We start from the raw sequence: 19806 nt of genomic DNA, 5'->3' as shown, positions 1-19806 counted from the left end.
CCTCTGTGCCATTTGCTGTCCTTCAACTATTTTGTTTAAATACTGGCATATATGGGAATGCAAGCTGGTGCAGCCACTCTGGAAAACAGTATGGAGGTTCCTCAAAAAACTAAAAATAGAACGATCCTATGACCCAGCAACTGCACTACTAGGTATTTATCCAAGGGATACAGGTGTGCTGTTTCAAAGGGACACATGCACCCCCATGTTTATAGCAGCACTCTCAACAATAGCCAAAGTATGGAAAGAGCCCAAATGTCCACTGATGGATGAATGCATAAAGAAGATGTGGTATATATATACAATGGACTATTACTCGTCAATCAAAAAGAAAGACATCTTGCCATTTGCAACTACGTGGATGGAACTGGAGAGTATTATGCTAAGTGAAATTAGTCAGAGAAAGACAAAACTCATATGAATTCACTCATATGAGGACTTTAAGGGACAAAACAGATTAACATAAGGGAAACAAAAATAATATAAAAACAGGGAGGGGGGCAAAGCATAAGAGACTCATAAATATGGAGAACAGAGGGTTACTGGAGGGGGTGTGGGAGGAGGAGATGGGCTAAATGGGTAAGGGGCATTAAGGAATCTACTCCTGAAATCATTGTTGCACTATAGGCTAACTAATTTGGATGTAAATTAAAAAAAAATTAAATTAAAAAATAAAATACTGGCATATATGTCACATTTGTTTCACTCACTGAGATTGAAGACAACAAACCGTTCTTTACATACTAACAAAAAAAACTTTGTAAAATTGAACACTATATCCTGAAACAGTCTTTAAGAGTTTTTATGTTTTACATTTATATGTTTTATAATTTATGTTAAGACTACATAAAATCAGTGCTATCACATTTTGTACATCATATTACATTTAAAATGCACAATACAGGAATTTCCAGGTTGGTGAACACATGAAGGTACAGGGAGGGTGGTGCACCTGGAGAGGGCGTGCAAGCTCCTTGCCCTTTCCCCATACCTTGCCCTGTGCATGTCTTCATCTGGCTGTTGGTTAGCATCCTTTTCATACCCTTTAATAAACTAGTATAAGTTAAAAATATATACATAGGATATACCTTTCAATTTGTGGAGGCTGTTTATTGGCCTTAACTGCTTTAAGAAATTCAGTAAAATATTCTGGCTTTACAATCGGACGTCCACAAATGAGTGCACATATTGTCTGAAAAGAAGAAAACATATGTGAATACATATACCCATGTTCTAGCTTTTCTTTTTTTTTTTTTTTAAGAAACTACAAAGGGGCTGTTCTATTATGTTTTCCCTTTCATCTCTCTGAATTTATAAAGGAGCCACAATCTATAAAATTCAAATCAATATTTGGCCACTAACTTAGTTTTAGTAATACAAATCTCTATAGAATGATTTGATTTTAAGAAGCCACCAATTACAGTATTAATTTAAAAACTGCTTTGGGGAGGGGGTGCCTGGGTGGCTCAGTTGGTTAAGCATCCAACTTCGGCTCAGGTCATGATCTCATGGTTTTTGAGTTTGGGCCCTGCATCGGGCTCTGTGCTGACAGCTCAGAGCCAGGAGCCTGCTTCGGATTCTGTGTCTCCCTTCTCTCTGCCCCTCCCCTGCTTGCGCTCTTTCTCCCTCTCTAAAAATAAACATTAAAAAAAATTTAAAAAAAAAAAAAACCTGCTTTAGGGAAGGCAGAACATAAGATATAAATCAATTTTAAAATGTATTCCAATTTAAAAGACATTAAAATATTAAAAAGTAGATCGTAGGACTAAGTCTATCAAGTACCCTAGAGATAAACATGAGTTTTAAGACCTTTTCTGCCTAAAAAAAAATGCCTTTTGAACAGATTGTAACTATGGATTCAAGTATTTTTGAGAAAGTAAATAAAAGAGTAACAGTTTGGGGAGGGATAAAAGCTCAAAATATACAGAGATCAGGGAGGGTGGGGGTGGAGAAACCGCAAATAGCAAGTGAACTAAACTATCAACATCAAATATATCAAAACTTGAAAAAGATTAGAAAATACCACTGAATATAAAAATCAAGATTCATCATAACTTTAGGAAATAAAACAACTGAAAATTTTCTAAATATGTTTCTAATAACAAGAGGTAGTACTTAAATATGAGCAAGCAGCTTAGGGTGTCTCTCAAGAATGAAATCTGAATACACCAACCTCAAATGTGAGTGAAATAACTGACTTCTGGCAGGAAGCAGTGATGTGCAACTCAACACTGGACTGAGTAAGCTCCAATACATGTGATCCTGGGCAAAGGATTTAATTGGTCACGCCTTAGTTTCTTCTTCAGAAAATAAAAATTGAACTGAATGTTCCTTAAGTTTCCTTTGGGTTCTGACATTTAATGATTTTAAAAATATAAGGTAACTTGTACTTTTGGATAATTTACCCCAAAAAGAATACAATAACTAGGTTTTCTTTTTTGGCACATGACTGATCAAAAATATTTGAAAAAGGACTGCTCTACAAGTCAATGATGGTGTATATCCAGTGACTCTCTAATAACCGCTGCCATTAGTATCCCACTCACTGGAATAGTGTGTACTCTGGTGAATGAATGCTAGTTCCAGGTCTGTCACAGACTCAGTAAATCTCTCTCAAGACCTTCCAACTGCCTTTGCTCTTATTTCATAACCACCAAGTGAGTGCATGACTACCTAAGTTTCACTTCTCAGGTACCTTAATACCTTCAAGGGAAGTCCACACATAAATACGTGGTCACTATAAAGGTGCATCCTTACGGTAAGCTAATAAATGGACATTTTGATTTACTAGCATAAATTGGTTAATCACTCTGAATTTATAAATCTATTTCATAAACTTGCAAATATGGAATGATCCTTGATCAGAGATAACCCCACCAACATAAAAGTTTAACCTGAGGTTCAATCTAAGCAGCAAGTCTTTCTCTATGATACCTGTTTAGCTAAAATACATATATTCTAATTACATTAAATATTAATGGATTTTTGCATCTAATAAAGGAATCTAAATATTTTTTGCTTTTCACTGTAGATACTAACCTAAAACAATCTCACATTATCTATAGTCAACCTGTTTAAAAGGAGACAAATCACCTCCCAATGTCATTCTTCAATTAGCTTTGGATACGACCAAATCTGATGAAGATGCAAAATCTGAAAACACACCAAAATATATCACTGCTTTAATGAAGAGTCGGCACCTTCTAATGGTGTGTACCTACATACATGTCTCTAGATTGTGAAGATAATATTAACTGGTAAGAACGTAGAAAGTCTGTGATTAGGGCATTATAGAAAATAGAAACTAAGTAAGAGAGCATGAGACCATGAGATGAGCTGGAGGAAGACAATCTGATAGAAGAGACTAGAGATGCTAACTTCGGAGACTGGCAGTTGATTTCCATCACTTTGCTTTTAGACTGAAGATATCAACTATAAACTTATTGGTGAAAAGTATACCATAAGTCATTTTTAAAATGCTAAATCAAAACCTGAAATATAATTTTATGTGCTTTTGCTTGTCTCAAATAATAAACAAGTTACCTGAAAAGTCATTCTAGCCTATATGGTATACAAACGCATGGATTAACATATATAAATCCACAACTAACAGCCCTGATAATTGTAAAGTAAATGGCTTGTGTATAGTGGGAGAGTAAGCTTAAATTCAAGAACTTATTTTAACATAATAACAAGGCATTCAACCTACTTTAATGGTAACTTTGACTGATATCATGACAAGATGAGTACATTCTTCTGTCCAATTGTTTACAGTAAGTCCTCCAAGTTGCAATATAGCTTGATTTAAAGCAGTTTTCCCAGAAGCATCTAAACAAGAAGAGCATGCAACCAAAGCCTCATATTCTACTCTGTAAATGAGAATAAGTTACATATAGTTGTATTATCATAGCTCCAGAGAGGGCAACTTATAGTACTGTAAACTTTAAGCTCATGTCACATTCTGTTATTTTAACTTTTACGTGTTATTAAACTTCCTAATTTATTAAATTATCACTTCCTAAGTCTTAAGTTGCACTTAGGAAAAACAATGATCAAAGTTAACATTATGCTTTCATTGATGTGGAATCAAACAAACGTAGCTCCCATTAAGGTCCTCGGAGACCAATCACACTCTTATTCACCCTTGGCACTCCCTATGATTGGCAAAGAGCACTAACCACACATGATGCAAAGTTCACTAACATGCTAAGAAGGAACTAAATTAGACGGTTTTCAATTTATTATCTATAAATAACGTGTCCTTTAAAATTTGAGTAGTGCAAAGCAAAGCCATCCATTTTTAGTATCAATTAAAAAAATCCTTACCTGAATTTACTTTCAAACACTCCAAAAGTAACTCTGTCCCCGGTCTTCAAAGCTTGGGAAAAGCCATTCTGCATTTTTTCCTCATTAACAAAGGTACCATACTTAGAATTATCTTTTATTGTCAATATAGGAGTTTCATCTGTTTGACTCTGGGGGAAAAAAAAAATCAATACCTAATTTAAAGTCTTTTACCACTCAGTAAATACAATTCTCAGGGGGGAAAGGTTTCAAAATAAAAAGCTGGTAACTTTTGAATAGGTAATTGATAGATGGCTAACTTCCTAACACATTAGGCAATAGTTATTGTTTTGGTTACCTGCATAGAATCATCACTCAGCTAGAAATTAATGGCAAATGTCTTAATTCCAGGATCACCCCTCTTAGAACATGCATTTTTGTAAGGCAGTGGAGATTTTTCTGACCCCTGAATTTCACACATTTGACAATTCCTTGTTTTTGTATAGTCTGTTTCACAGCTTCGTTCCTAAGGGTTTTTTTTTTTTTTTTTTTTACATTATCAAAATAACGTAGTAAAAAATGGTCCAATGAGAAAAGGGTAGAGTCTCTAACCTGCAGTAACAATTTTATTTTCCCTTTAGGAATTTTAACAATAATCTTCTATACCTAAAAGAATACAGACACAAAACCTAAATATTACTGAACAGATCCAGCATTTGATAGATAGTCTTTGCTCAAGATAATGGCTTTTCTTCTTATTATCACCAGCATTATGAGCGCATATATATATATGTATATATTTATATGTGTTACTTTCAACACCCAGAGTTGTAATTAAAACAACTAACCAACCAAAACAAACTGAAAGCCATTCAAAGGAGCTATGGGACATAAGCAACAGCTGTTTTTCCTAATAAAACAAACCAATTCCCACTGTGAAAACCTACATTATATGGGAAATGCCTATCTTCACATGGCTTACAAACTCTTTAAATAAAACAGGAGTTCTGACTGTGGCTCAGATCTCGTGGTTTGTGAGTTTGAGACCTGTGGACCCTGGAGCCTGCTTTGGATTCTGGGTCTCCTTTCTCTGTCCCTCCCCGACTAGTTCTCATTCTGTCTCTTTCAAAAACAAACATTTAAAAAAAAAATTTTTTTTTTTAAATGTTTATTTATTTTTGAGAGAGAGAGAGAGACAGAGCATGAACGGGGGAGGAGCAGAGAGGGAGACACAGAATCCGAAGCAGGCTCCAGGCTCTGAGCTGTCAGCACAGAGCCCGATGCGGGGCTCGAACTCACGGACCGTGAGATCGTGACCTGAGCCGAAGTCGGGTGCTTAACCGACTGAGCCACCCAGGCGCTCCCCCCCCCCCCCAAAAAATGTTAAATAAAGCAGGAGTGTGACAGTTTGTCACTGCTTCACTGCCAGGCTTCGCACATTGATGGACACACAGTAAACACATAATGTTCAAGTAAGTATAAATGTGTTCTACTTCCTTTGACTTTCTAAATTACTACAACAGAGTAAAACATGGGAACAGAAACTTCATATATCAAACTAAACGAGTATCATTTGTACGACTACCAAAATGTTAAGTATTTAACATTTAAAGAACACCTTTATGAAATTAAAAATCCTACAAACTCTCTCACATACCCACCAAAGTAATCCTGTAATTTCAACTCCCTTACTATATAAACTAGTGAAATAAAATTAGTAACATACCGGCATGGTTACTGAAAAGTTAGCAGCTAACACAGCATGATTACGACTGATTGACTGATCACCTTCAATTAGAATGCCACAGTTTTTCCTTCCAACAACGTATTCAACACCAGTCAACAGTCTGAATGGTTCTATTAAAAAAAAAAAAAAAAAAAAGTAAATGTATAGACACACATCCAGATACACATATATATGCAGGCAAATACTTCAATATTCTTATTTTACTATTTAAATGTTAATAATCAACTTTATATAAATCAAACTTGGGTTTTCTGGTAAAGTCTCACTGAAGAATGCAAAAGATTAGATAAATGGAAAACTAGAATTTTCTAAAGAAAAAACAATATTGAACAATGTCAATGCTTGCCCAAATTAACTTACACATTTCATTCATTGCCCAACAAAAATCACAATACTACGTCTGGAACCTGATAAATAGATTCAAAAATGCACTGGGAAATAAATGTAAAAACTGTCAAGAAAAATATGAATATTACAGAACCTCCCCTACCAGATGGTAAGCTATGTCATAAAGCTATAGTAATTAAAATGTATGGTATCAGGAAGAAACAACATAGATCAATGCAAAATTCAGCCCTGATTTAAGTGTGTATTTGGGGGGAATTTTGTTTTTACGTTAAAGATAGCATTTCAAACAAGCGGGAAAATGTTATTAGTTTTGTTTTGTTTTGTTAATGTTGCAATCACAAATTATGGGTTGCAAAAGCATTTTGTTGGAAGCTAGTAGAGTTTTTGTATGGGAACCCAGGAGTCCATCACCGGAGTGGTAGGGTAATTAGGGCGGATAAACTCGCCTAAAAGTCAAGAATGCTGGCCAATGACGATAGAGGCATTTTTGTACTGCTACCTACCTTGGCTACAAGAACTCTGAGAGCCAGCCACAGGGCACGGCTGTTCCTGGAAAGCAACTGAATCGTACTCGCCCACCAACAGCTTACGTTCTACCTCAGCACGGCTCCAAGTCCACGGTGATGCCTTCATCTTTAGTCTTTATAGTACTTACTTTCCTAACCATTCGTTTTGGCCTTCTTCACACACTGTCAGTAAACTGAGGTAGGTCTTTGGCCCATCATAATGTTGCCTAAGGGCGACACCTAATCGTAGGCTACAGCCGCTTAACAAGGACTCGAACACACCAGGCAACCAATTAACGGGACATAACCACCTGCCATGGCTGAAAATACACGGCAGAAAAAAAACCCTACTTTTTCAGTTCTGATGACAAAAAGGGCTCTAAAACAAAACTGAAATTACGCTTTCCTGTGGTTGCCACTTATCCGAGTCATGGCCGGTTTTTCGCAAGATTGAACAATGCGCTCGAGACAAAGTCATCTGTTGCCATCACGCGGTCTAGCCTGAGTTAACTTCATTCTCGTGTTTCGCCAAAAGCTCGAAACACTAGAGAACGCAACAAGTGGCCGGCCAAGGCTCAATTCGGCAGGGCCTGCAAGCCGGGTCAGAGCCGGTCCCAACCCCCGACCACTAGACGGTAGGCCGGGTGAGGGACGCCAACGCCACTGACAGCCCCTGAGCCCCACGGCCCCTCCACCGCGCACGCAAAAGCCGCGTTCAAAAGCACCGCGCTGCCCGGGAAGACACCGCGATCCCCACACCCCGCTTCTGCAGCCTCCCGGGGCGGGAACTAAGGCGGCGCCGGAAGGCGGGGAGAAGGCCAAGAAGAACCGGAAGCATCACTCCTCGGGGCCCCTCTCCCCACGGCAACTGCTCCCGGGAAAACAGTGCCGGGGGAATCTCCCTTCCGCCCTTACCTCGGGCCGGGCCCGCCACTGGGACCAGCTTCCACATGGGTCCGGGTCTTCTCGGGGGGATGGACGACGTGCGGAAGCGTAACAGCTGCTGACCGACGTGCGCGGCCACAGCTCCCGCAATCGGCGTGGACTCCTGGACGTGCGCGCTCCCGGGAGCCGGTCCGCCTAGGAAGAGGAGGGATAACCAGGAGTGCGACGTGGGCTGCTAGTCGCCACCTGGTGGTGAAGGGATTGAACAGCGCAATCTGTATCGAAATGTGCTGTATTAGGTTACGAAGTATGGATCCCATTGTAAGTAAGATTATCTAACCTTTTGTGATTGTGAATGGAAATAATTTTAAAAATTAGCTACAAAGCAACCTTGACATAGTAACCAATCATGTAATTTCATGCATTTGCGATTTCTTAGGTTGCAGTCATTCCTTTGTATGGATCCAAACGATGATGATAATTATAATGAAGATAAAGATTTTACCCCGCGTCAACTCATTATTTTTGCTCTTATCCAAGCCTTAATCAACTTCTCCTAACTTCTCTACTTCACAACATTACCCTTCCATCTAATCAGGAGCTAAACACTGGGGAGTCTATGCTTCCTTTTCATTTCTACTTGAACCAAACTGGTCCAAGCTCTTCTCTTAATACTCCAGTAGCACCCTAATTCTTCACCACCTATCTCCTGCATAAATCCATTCTATATCCTGTACACTACAAGATAAACATCCTAAAGCACGCTTGGGATCATATAATTTCTGGTTTTCTAAAGCATTTGTAATGAGAAGGAAAAAAAATGTTACTTTAAGAGGCTGGTTTATCAATCTCCATTATAAACATAGATGCAAAAATCATAAACACAAAATTAGCAAATTTAATCAGGTGGTATATAAAAAGGATAATCATGACTTAGTGGGGCTTATTCCAGAAATGGAAGGATGGGTATTTGGGGGAAAGTCCAATATAACTCATCAGAATAACTGGGGGGAAAAAAAAGAAAACTCATATGATCATCTTGGTAGTTGTGGAAAAAAGAATTTGATAAAATTAAGCATTTGCTCATGATAAAGACTCTCAGAAAAATAGGAATAGAGGGAACATCCTTGATCTGATAAAGGGCATCTATGAAAAACTATAGCTTATGTTATACTTAAATCATTGAATGTTTCCCCCTGATGTAAGCAATGAAACAAGGACATATTTGCTATTACCACTTGTTTTTAACTTGTTATTGGATGCTCCAGCCAATGCAATAAAGGAGAAAAATAAAAGGCATATAGATAAGAAATTACACTGTCATTCATAAGACATATGACTATATACATATAACTATATACAGTTAAAATCTAAAAGAATCTATCAGCAACTTAAATTAATAAGTGAATTTAATAAGGTCACTGGATACAATGACTATATACAAAATTTAATTGTATTCCAGAGAATAAATAGAAAATGACACATAAAATATACAATCATAATAGTACCCAAAGTCATCAAATACCTAGTAATAAATCTATAAAAAGATGTGATACAAAACATTACTGGCTGCAAAACATTGACAGAAATTAAAATAAATACTAAATAAATGCAGCTATATCCATATTTATGGATTAAAATGTCATTTCTCCTAAAACTTATCTGTAGATTCAAAGCAATTTCAGTAATGTTCCAGAAGATTGTTTGAAAGGAAATTGATAAGCAGATTCTAAAATACATATGGAAATTCAGAGGCAGAGAATATCCAAGGTAATTTCAAAAAAAAAACAAACAAACAAAAATGGGAGTACTTTCACTGCCAGATATTAAGACCTATTAAAAGGTTATAGTTATTAAATCAGTGTTCTATTGGCACAAAGATAGAAAATAGGCAAATGGTCGAGAGAGAGAGAGACCTAAAAAAGATGCACACAGGGGCGCCTGGGTGGCGCAGTCGGTTAAGCGTCCGACTTCAGCCAGGTCACGATCTTGCGGTCCGTGAGTTCGAGCCCCGCGTCGGGCTCTGGGCTGATGGCTCAGAGCCTGGAGCCTGTTTCCGATTCTGTGTCTCCCTCTCTCTCTGCCCCTCCCCCGTTCATGCTCTGTCTCTCTCTCTGTCCCAAAAATAAATAAACGTTGAAAAAAAAAATTAAAAAAAAAAAAAAGATGCACACATGAAAGGTAATTTGACTTTTCAAAGGTGATACTGCAGAGCAACGTAGGAAGTTGTTTTTTCAGAGGGAGGGGTTCAATAAAAGAACTTGGGGATATTTATTAACACTACAGAAGAAATGAAGGCTGACCACCTTCCTTACCAACAAAATACAAAAAAATCAATTCCAGATGGATCATAAGTCTAAATATGAAAGTAAAATAGTAAATATTTTTATAAGAAAACATGACTGAGAAATAGACAAATATTTCTTTTTTTAATTTTTTAAATGTTTTTATGTATTTTTGAGGGGGGGGGAGGGGCAGAGAGAGAGAGGGAGACACAGAATCTAAAACAGTCTCCAGGCTCTGAGCTGTCAGCACTGAGCCTGATGCGGGCCCTGAACTCATGAGCTGTGACCTGAGCCAAAGTCGGACACTTAACTGACTGAGCCACCCAGGCACCCCATGGCAGATATTTCTTAAACAGGACACAAAAAAGTATTCTCTGGAACCCATAATTCTTAAATTTTACTGATTTGGTGGATCCCCAACAATTCGTAGGGTTTTTCTTCTTATTCTTCTGGAGTAAACATGTTTCACCAAGGCCTCCAATTTTTATCAATCTAACTTGATTAGCATAATACCATCAATGCGGTAGACCAGTGTTGTGTTTTGTGAGATATCCAAACATTTCAAGTCTCTTAGGACTATATTATGACAGAGGGTAGAAAAGACAACATAGCCCTGGGGGAAGACTATAAATATTTTCTATTATTTTTTCTAAGTGAATGCAAACACCTTCTAATCTTACTTTCTGATAAGGTTGGAAAAGAACACATTCATCATATCAACCACTTCAAGCCAGTTCCCTGAGGTCATGTTGCTCTGTTCTTGTGAAGATACCACATGCGGTAGAGCAGCTCTAATTGTAGTTATGACTTGGAGTTCAATTGCAGTAGTCTATTATTTATTCTCCAGGAGCTGTTGGGTCTCTGGAGGCACATGAATGGTGAATTAAATGGATATGATGGGAACCAAAAGTGGCATTAATATCTACCATTCTCCTGTATTGTTTTTATTTAATATATTGGCTGTGCAATTTCAAAGGCTCCTTGTGGCCTTTCACACTTTCATAACCCTTATCCCATAGACCAAGAACCAATGTGGGTGTTATACTAACTACCAAATATGTCCTTTCCAACTATACGTTTAGGAGTGGGGAAACAACCACCACATTGGTCCATGTGCTCAGTGGACCTGCTGTATGCCAGATCTGGGCAAAAACTCCATTCATTACCTGGCTCCTGTATACCTCTACTCTAATTGAAGGTCATAATAATATTCAGGGTTCCTAGGTATCAATAATTGTGCCCAACAGTCTTCAAAATATTTAGGCATTGTCTTTTCTTCAGTGTATGGTTTCCCAAGGGAATGGCCGTAGGTCTCTTTGGAGAAGAATTGCTGGGGGCATGGGTGCATCACTGTATATTCTCACTGTGGTGTTACAGGGTCCTCCCTCTTGGTGTTCCTAGCTCTCCTTCAACCACTAGGATCTGGAATGATAAACTGGTTCAAGTCAAGAAACAGGGGAAGAGACTGAACCTTTTTATAGAGGCTGCCGCTCTCAGCCTTGTGTTCATCCATCCCTGACTTTTCGTTTTCATTGAGTATGCTTTCATTGGCTAGCTTCTGTCTTTCCCCTGAGGGGTGCCATGTTCTGTTAATCATCTTCAGAGCTCTCTGTAGGTCAAGACCTCTGGCTGCCACTCCATTCTTGCCACGCGGTAAGACAGTTGCACCCTTCTGATGCTGCTACCTGGCCTCTATTGTTTCAAGATTCAATTATCTTTGTTGCTATCTTTGAACCTATTTTGGTAACAGCATCTTTCATCATCAGCCATGAGGTATGGAGGAGAGCCCACCAGTGAGGCTGGTACCCCTCTCACCAGATAATTCCTAGTCACTTTCATAAATGGAGAATTTGAATCAGAACTTTGTCATCTGGTGGAGTTTCCAGCTTTACGTGCATAACCGCGCTAGCATGCCACTTTTCTGAGCATTTTGCTCCCTGCTTCCACCATCTGCCATGACAATTCTATTTCTACTTCTCTCAGTGTGGGCCACCACTTTCTTCAAGCCTCTAAGAGCCATCATGGAACTATGACAGTCGTATTTTCCAGGGTCCTTTCCAGGGCATTCATTTGTCTCTTCCTGGTGAGTGCTCCCAAATCGATAAACTCTCCCTTATCCAAATTTATTTTCCATTTGCCCCTTGTTCAGGATCCTCAGAATATAGTCCCAAAGATACTCTCCTTGCTCCCACTGACACGTTGATGGCCTTGCAGCTCCTTTACTGTAAAGTCACATCTTCTCTTATCAGGCCATGTCCTTCCCCCGCTGGGTTACACTATAACTTAGCTCTATTTATTTTCTGATTGCCAGGAGGGGTCACGGGGCAATGTTATAGCGATAAAGGAAAATTTATCTGTCGCTTGGCAACTGCACAAGACTGATGATCAGAGCTTAGAAATTTTTTTTATTTTTTTAAATCTTTTTTGTATTTAAAAAAAAGTTTTTTTTAACATTTATGCATTTTTGAGAGAAGGAGAGAGACAGAGCATGAGTGGGGGAGGGTCAGAGAGAGAGGGAGACACAGAATCTGAAGCAGGCTCCAGGCTCTGTGCTGTCCGCACAGAGCCCAATGCAGGGCTCGAACCCACAGATGGTGAGATCACGACCTGAGCTAAAGTCGGACACTCAACCAACTAAGCAACCCAGGCGCCCCTCTTTTTTGTTTTTAAAAAATGTTTAATTCATTCATTTATTTTTTTATTTTGGTGGGGGCAGGGAGAGAATCTGAGGCAGGCTCCAGCCCCAGCATCAAGACCTACTTGGGGCTCCATCCCATGACCGTGAGCTCATGACCTGAGCTGAAATCAAGAGTCCGATGCTCAACCTACTGAGCCACCCAGGTGCCCCTAGAGCTTAAGAAAAATTTTAAAGGGGGAGACAATGCAAATAGAGTTTAAATTGGTAGCAGATTGGTCTGCTTACTATTCCAGGCCCCCTGCTTTGTGTAGCTTGCTGGCATCTGCTGTCACCTCCTGTTCTGCTGTAAGCGAAGACTGCTAGACCTTTTAAGTCTTCATGAAAACTCTCCTCTATGTCCTGCCTTAAGTGAAACAGAGCTCTCACCCTAGATCAGTTTTTCTCAACTGGTTCTGGGATAATTGCTCCAAAGCCTCTTCCATATTTACTGACCAGTAGGCTCTCCACCATATTTATTGGCCAGGAGGATTACTATTTCCACCTAAACCTACACCTTCACTTTCCATTTTAGTGTATTACTCTTCCCTGCCCTGCAAAATCTCTCCTAGGTCCGAATCATTTTGTGGGAATACACACTCTTTATAAATTCTGTTACTGTTTCCTATTGGAGGTATACCCACGTCACTTGTCCGTATTCGTTGAGGACATCGCCACCTACAGGAGAGTTTTCTGCTCCATCCCAACTCTTGCCAATATTTTCAAGTAACTGTAAGACACAAATGGAAAACTCATTCTACCCATTTCTCTGACTTTCTCAAATCCTAGGACTTTCACCTCTACTCCCCACACAGAACTTCTTCAGGGGCCACCCCTTAGATCATTTCATCACCAGGACCTTCCCCATCTTTAACATGCTACTTTCTGACAAGCTGCCTGGCCTTCTAGGTTTCTTATACGCTCACTCCATTACACCTGCTTTCAGCTTCATCCAGGTTTCTCGGCACTTGATCCCTCCACTTTACCCAGGTGATCAGACTCCTTTTATCCTCCATCATATCCTGGTAAGGCTGGTTACCAGGATCGTAGCTTGAACTACTTTTACTCACAGCTCTGCTTTCAATACTGGGAGCAGCTCTCAGCACTACTTTCATTCTCAGAGTCTCTGTAGCTCACTTGTCTAGGAGCCTTAACAAACCCCAATCATGAGCCAATTATACAACCACCTTCTATACTGAAGCTTCTGGATTAAATCTGCCTATCTTTGAAAATGTGAAACCAATGAAAATTCACAAGCTCTAATATCAGTTGAATTATAGAACAAGACTCATTAGTTCCACCTCTTGCTTTAAAAAAAAAAAAATCCATTCTTGAGGCACCTGGGTGGCTCAGTCGGTTTAGCATCTGACTCTTGATTTCGGCTCAGGTTGTGATCTCATGGTAGTGAGATTGAACCCCAAGTCTGGCTCTGCACTGACAGCATGGAGCCTGCTTGGGATTCTCTCTCTCTCTCTCTCTCTCTCTCTCAAAATAAACATTAAAAAAAAAAACCTCCATTCTCTGAAACCCTGAACAACTGTTCTATACCTTCGCCAGTCTCCTCAGATATGACCATCTCCTGTCCTCCTTCCAAAAATAGTGTTTCACATCTTACAGAGAAAATTTTTATAAGGATTTATTTACCATTTCTACCGAACTCTGCTTTTATCCCTATCATAAGATAAACTTCTTTTCTTTTCTTTTTTTAAATGTTTATTTATTTTTGAGACAGAGAGAGACAGAATATGAGTGGGGGAGGGGTAGAGAAAGAGGGAGACACAGAATCCAAAGCAGGCTCCAGGCTCTGAGCTGTCAGCACAGAGCCGGATGTGGGCCTCGAACTCGTCAACTCCAAGATGATGACCTGAATGGAAGTTGGACACTCAACTGACTGAGCCACCCAGGCACCCCGACAAACTTCTTTTCTTTTTTTATTTTTAAAAAATTTTTTATTTGTTTTTGAGAGAGAGAGAGAGAGAGAGAGAGGATGAGTAGGGGAGGGGCAGACAGAGAGGGAGATACAGAATCTGAAACATGCTCCAGGCTCTTAGTTGTCAGAGCCTGATGCGGGGCTTGAACTGTGAACTGTGAGATCATGACCTGAGCTGAAGTTGGATGCTTAACTGACTCAGCCATCCAGATGCCTCTACACTTCTTTTCTTTTAAAATCTATACTTACACTTCATCCTTACCTTATCTCTGGTTTCCAGGTATGATTTGACCCTTCAGTTTGAGATCAATTCTTCCATTTGTGCTCAATTTAAACCTGTCTCCTCTCATTTCTCCCAAGGCTTTGTGTTATCAGTTACCTCCTTCTCCTTCGTAGTTTCAATTTCTCTCTGTTTCCTTCACCTTATCTTAAAAACATTTAAAAGATCATCTTGCGCATAGATCAATGTAACAGAACAGAAAACCTAGAAATGAACCCACAACTATACGGACAGTTAATCTTCAAAAGAGCAGAAGAGAATACCTGATGAAAAAAGTCTCTTCAACAAATGGTGCTGGGAGAACTGGACAGCAACATGCAAAAGAATGAAGCTCGGGGCGCCTGGGTGGCGCAGTCGGTTAAGCGTCTGACTTCAGCTCAGGTCACGATCTCGCGGTCCGTGAGTTCGAGCCCTGCGTCAGGCTCTGGGCTGATGGCTCAGAGCCTGGAGCCTGTTTCCGATTCTGTGTCTCCCTCTCTCTCTGCCCCTCCCCCGTTCATGCTCTGTCTCTCTCTGTCCCAAAAATAAATAAAAACGTTGAAAAACAATTAAAAAAAAAAAAGAATGAAGCTGGACTACATTCTTACACCATACTGAAAAATAAATTCAAAACAGATGAAAGACCGAAGTGTGACACAGGAAACCATTAAAATCCTAGAGGAGAACACAGGCAGCAACCTCTTTGACCTCAGCCATAGCAACTTCTTACCAGATATGTCTCCTGAGGTAGGAGAAACAAAATCAAAAATAAACTGCTAGGACTTCATCAAAATAAAAACTTCTGCACAGCAAAAGAAACAATCAACAAAACTAAAAAGCAACCTATGGAATGGGAGATGATACTTGCAAATGACATATCTGAGAAAGGGTTAGTATCCAAAATATATAAAGAGCTTATAAAACTCAACACCCAAAAATCAAATAATCCAGTTAAAAAATGGCAGAAGAATGAATAGACATTTTTCCAAAGAAGACATACAGATGGCAACAGATACATGAAAAGATGCTCAACATCACTCAGCATCAGGGAAATGCAAATCAAAACTATGATAAGATATCACTTCACACCTGTCAGAATGGCTAAAATGGACAACAGAAAACAATAGGTGTTGGCGAGGATGTGGAGAAAGGGGACCCTCTTACTTTTGGTGAGAATGCAAACTGGTGCAGCCACCTGGGAAAACAGTATGAAGGGTCCTCAGAAAGTTAAAAATAAAACTACACTAAAACCCAGCAATTGCACTACTAGGTATTTATCCACAGAACACAAAAAAACTGATTCGAAGGGGCACATGTACCTTGATGTTTATAGCAGCATATCAACAATAGCCAAATTATGGAAAGAGCCCAAATGTCCCTTGACTGATGAATGATAAGCAACATGTAGTATATATATATGTGGAATATATATATACCACATATATATATACACACAATGGAATATATATATATATATATATATATATATATATATATATACACACACACAATGGAATTACTCATCCATAACAAAGAATGAAATCTTGCCATTTGCAATGATATGGATGGAACTAGAGTGTATTATGCTAAGCTGAATAAATCCAAGAAGGCAAATACCATATAATTTCACTCATATGTGGACTTTAAGAAACAAAATAAATGAATACGGGAGGAAAAAGAGAGGTAAATCAAGAAACAGACTCAACTCTAGAAAGCAAACTGATGGCTACCAGAGACGAGATGGGTAGGGGGATGGGCTAAGTAGGTGATGGGGATTAAGGAAGGCACTTGCTGTGATGAGCACTGGGTGATGTATGGAAGTGATGAATCACTAAATTCTACACATGAAACTAATAATGACATAGCTGTATGTTAGCTAACTGGAATTTAAATAAAAACTTGGGGAAAAAAAAGATAAATAAAAGACAATCTGGGGCACCTGGGTGGCTCTGTCGGTAAAGTGTCCGGCTTCAGCTCAGGTCATGATCTCACAGTTTGTGAGTTCCAACCCTGCGTCGGGCTCTGTTCTGTGCTGACAGCTCAGAGCCTGGAGCCTCCTTCAGATCCTGTGTCTCCCTCTCACTCTGTTCCTCCCCTGATTGTGCTGTCTCTCAAAAATAAATAAATGTTAAAAAAAATTTTTTTTTAAAAAGTCAATCTTGTCATCCTCTAAAATTTCATTAACTTGGTCATCAACTTCTAATTTAAGCTAAAGCATAGGTTTAACAGGGCTAGGATTTCATTGTCTCAGGATAACACAAAAGTACCAATAAAGGTAGCTTAGTCTCCCTTTACATATAGGTGGGCTTAAATTATATCTACTTTGCAATATTGTTGTTAGTATTAAATGAGATACTACACTATACATCATGGGTATCAAACAAATATTGGGTTCCTTTCCTTCCTTTCTAGTTCCTTAAGGGTAGGGGCTGCATCTAAATCATATTTGGGTCCCTACTATCTAAATCATTTTGTATATCTAATATTTACCATAGTGATGGATACCTGATGTAACTGTTTATTAAATTGAACTACTCATCGAAACTTTTTTACACTTGTTTCCAATATTTATGTTGAACTGCGAAAGCAGGTGCAGTTTGGGGAAATGAGAAGCATGTGGAGAACCAGTGTTGACCCAAAGTGTATCTTTTTTATTATGAAGATTATCTGAGAGTAAGGAACAAGTTAGTTCTATTTTTATAGCTCAACCCTAATTTCATTTTGCTAGAATTATTTTACTGCAATAATTCTATTGTATATTTTACTAGAATAAAAAATTTTACTTCTGTGTCTTGTTTTATCTTTATATGGGAGTATACAGTGTATATCAAGTTAGTCTGTGAATTATTAGTAGAGTTACCCAAACATCAGTGGATTAGTTGAATTAAATTGGCTGTTTAACTATTATTTATTTATTTATTTATTTATGTTTATTTATTTTTGAGAGAGAGAGAGAGACACCGAGCGTGAGTGGGGGAGGGGCAGAGAGAGAGGGAGATACAGAATCCAAAGCAGGCTCCAGGCTCCGAGCTGTCAGCACAGAGCCCAATGTGGGGCTCGAACTCACAGACTGTGAGATCATGACCTGAGCCAAAGTCGGACACTTTACCGACTGAGCCACGCAGTCACCCTGTATAATTTATTTTTTTTAATTGGAAGATAAAAGGACGTCAGACCCCCAAATTGCAAAGTGTAAGACTTGCCTCTATGGCACAAGAACAAATAAGCCTTTGTTTGGGATCATGGGCAAACCTCCCTTCCAGAGGTCATTCAAGAAGCTAATTGAGATTGCTAACCACTTTGAAAATATGAAGTTTAATATTCACCTAAAATGTGTAAAATTAGATGAGGTACTCAAGCACCAGAGAAGCATAAGAGCTAATATTCTGAAGGAAGAATATTATCTACCAGCTTTTTAAAAGTCTTAATAGCATTTCACAATGACCTTCTTAGTACCTCACCAGGTGGTCTATAATAACTCTGCCAAATCTAATTTATTTGTAAAATCACAGATTTTTAGAACTACTAAAACTAGAACAGAAGTGATTTTAGAGATAATTTACACCAACACCCCAGTTTTATGATGAGGAAAATAAAGCTGGTAAAAGTTTACTTGCCCGGTAGCTGAAAGCCAATCTGTAGTGGAGTCAGGACACAAACAAGATAAGCAGATCTTGTGCTTCTCAGTGCAATCTCTTTGAAGATTTTTTCTTAATGTTTTTATTTATTTTTGAAGGAGAGAGAGAGAGCACGCGGGGGGGGGGGGCGGGCGGACAGAGAAAGAGGGAGACACAGAATTAAAAGCAGGCTCCAGGCTCTAAGCTGTCAGCACAGAGCCCGATGCAGAGCTCGAACCCACAAAGTGTGAGATCATGACCTGAGCTGAAGTCAGACGCTTAACCGACTGAGCCACCCAGGCGCCCCTCTGTGCAATCTCTTTAGATCCCTGCAACAGCAGCCTGGACCAAGTCCTCTGAGCACTCCTGTGCACTAACACTGCAGTAGGTGAATGATGTCAGCCTCCTGTGACCCTTTCAAGTGACCTCAAGAAGAAATGAAAAACAAGAAGAACCAGTAAACCAGATAAGTGGAGGCATGCACGCAGTATTTTTTATCAGACATGATAGAAACATAATGAATGTATTAAGATGAGCTGAGGGTCTTCAACATGTCTATGTGGAAATTAATAAACATTGTTTTTCACAACTGATCAAATTATATCTTGTGACGGGCAGACCTTGGGGAACTGCTTACAGATACCACTACCCTTTAACCTTTTAATATATAATGCCCTGGAAACTGACATGCTTTGGAGCAGTTCTTTCAGAGCAATGTGAAATACTGGACTATCGTCCTCAGTAAGATGATGAATCAAGCATTTACTAACCTATTTTGAGGTCGGCTTTTCTTTTCAGTTCACGCTACCGTTTGGCAATCCCCATACTATGCAGCCAGGAGTGAATGAATGCTGGATCGAAAATGGAGGTGGGAGCATTTTCAATTGTTGTTTCTTTTTCTCAGAATCATACTTCTACCTTTAAGGATGTTACTGATCCCATGGCCAGAACCTCCCACCTAAAGTAGTCAAGAATTCCCCTTTTAGGTGGGCTTTCTTCCAATTGTTCAGTAGTGAAACAAATCGGTCAAAGGATTTCTCATGCCATCTCCCAGACAATGCTAAACAACTCTCTGGCCTTTTCTGGAAGACATATTTTTTTATTTCCCTGGCAGTGAGGCCTGAGGCCAGTGTAACTATGTGATGTTAGGGCTGGGCACTAAGGGGTTTGAAGTTCATTGCCATTGGGGAAACATAGTTAAAACAGAATCTTCTGGCATACCAGAACCCCTTTCCACAAATGTAGAAGGGAAAGGGAACTGTTTTAATCGA

The 19806-nt window shown here is 39.2% G+C and overlaps 1 protein-coding gene across 5 annotated transcripts in view; it reads right to left on the bottom strand.

Moving 5' to 3' along the window:
• Positions 1 to 7953, bottom strand: part of NBN (nibrin) — a 52243-nt gene extending 44290 nt beyond the window's left edge. For 2 of the 5 annotated variants that reach the window (XM_045454310.1, XM_045454312.1), the window contains exons 1-5: positions 6883 to 7691; positions 6011 to 6141; positions 4327 to 4475; positions 3710 to 3869; positions 1089 to 1192 (exon numbers count right to left, since the gene is read on the bottom strand). In XM_045454310.1, the coding sequence (XP_045310266.1) occupies positions 1089 to 1192; positions 3710 to 3869; positions 4327 to 4475; positions 6011 to 6141; positions 6883 to 7012 (674 nt within the window). In that variant the 5' untranslated portion in view covers positions 7013 to 7691. Of the gene's footprint in view, positions 1 to 1088; positions 1193 to 3709; positions 3870 to 4326; positions 4476 to 6010; positions 6142 to 6882 lie in introns of all 5 variants that reach the window. The other 3 variants (XM_045454309.1, XM_045454308.1, XM_045454311.1) reach the window with 3 other exon arrangements.
• Positions 7954 to 19806: the final 11853 nt, after the last annotated feature.

The sequence above is a fragment of the Leopardus geoffroyi genome, chromosome C3 (assembly GCF_018350155.1).
Source record: "Leopardus geoffroyi isolate Oge1 chromosome C3, O.geoffroyi_Oge1_pat1.0, whole genome shotgun sequence".
Classification (NCBI taxonomy): domain Eukaryota; kingdom Metazoa; phylum Chordata; class Mammalia; order Carnivora; family Felidae; genus Leopardus; species Leopardus geoffroyi.
Note: the sequence above shows the minus strand (reverse complement) of the source record. Positions and strands in the feature narration are given on the sequence as shown.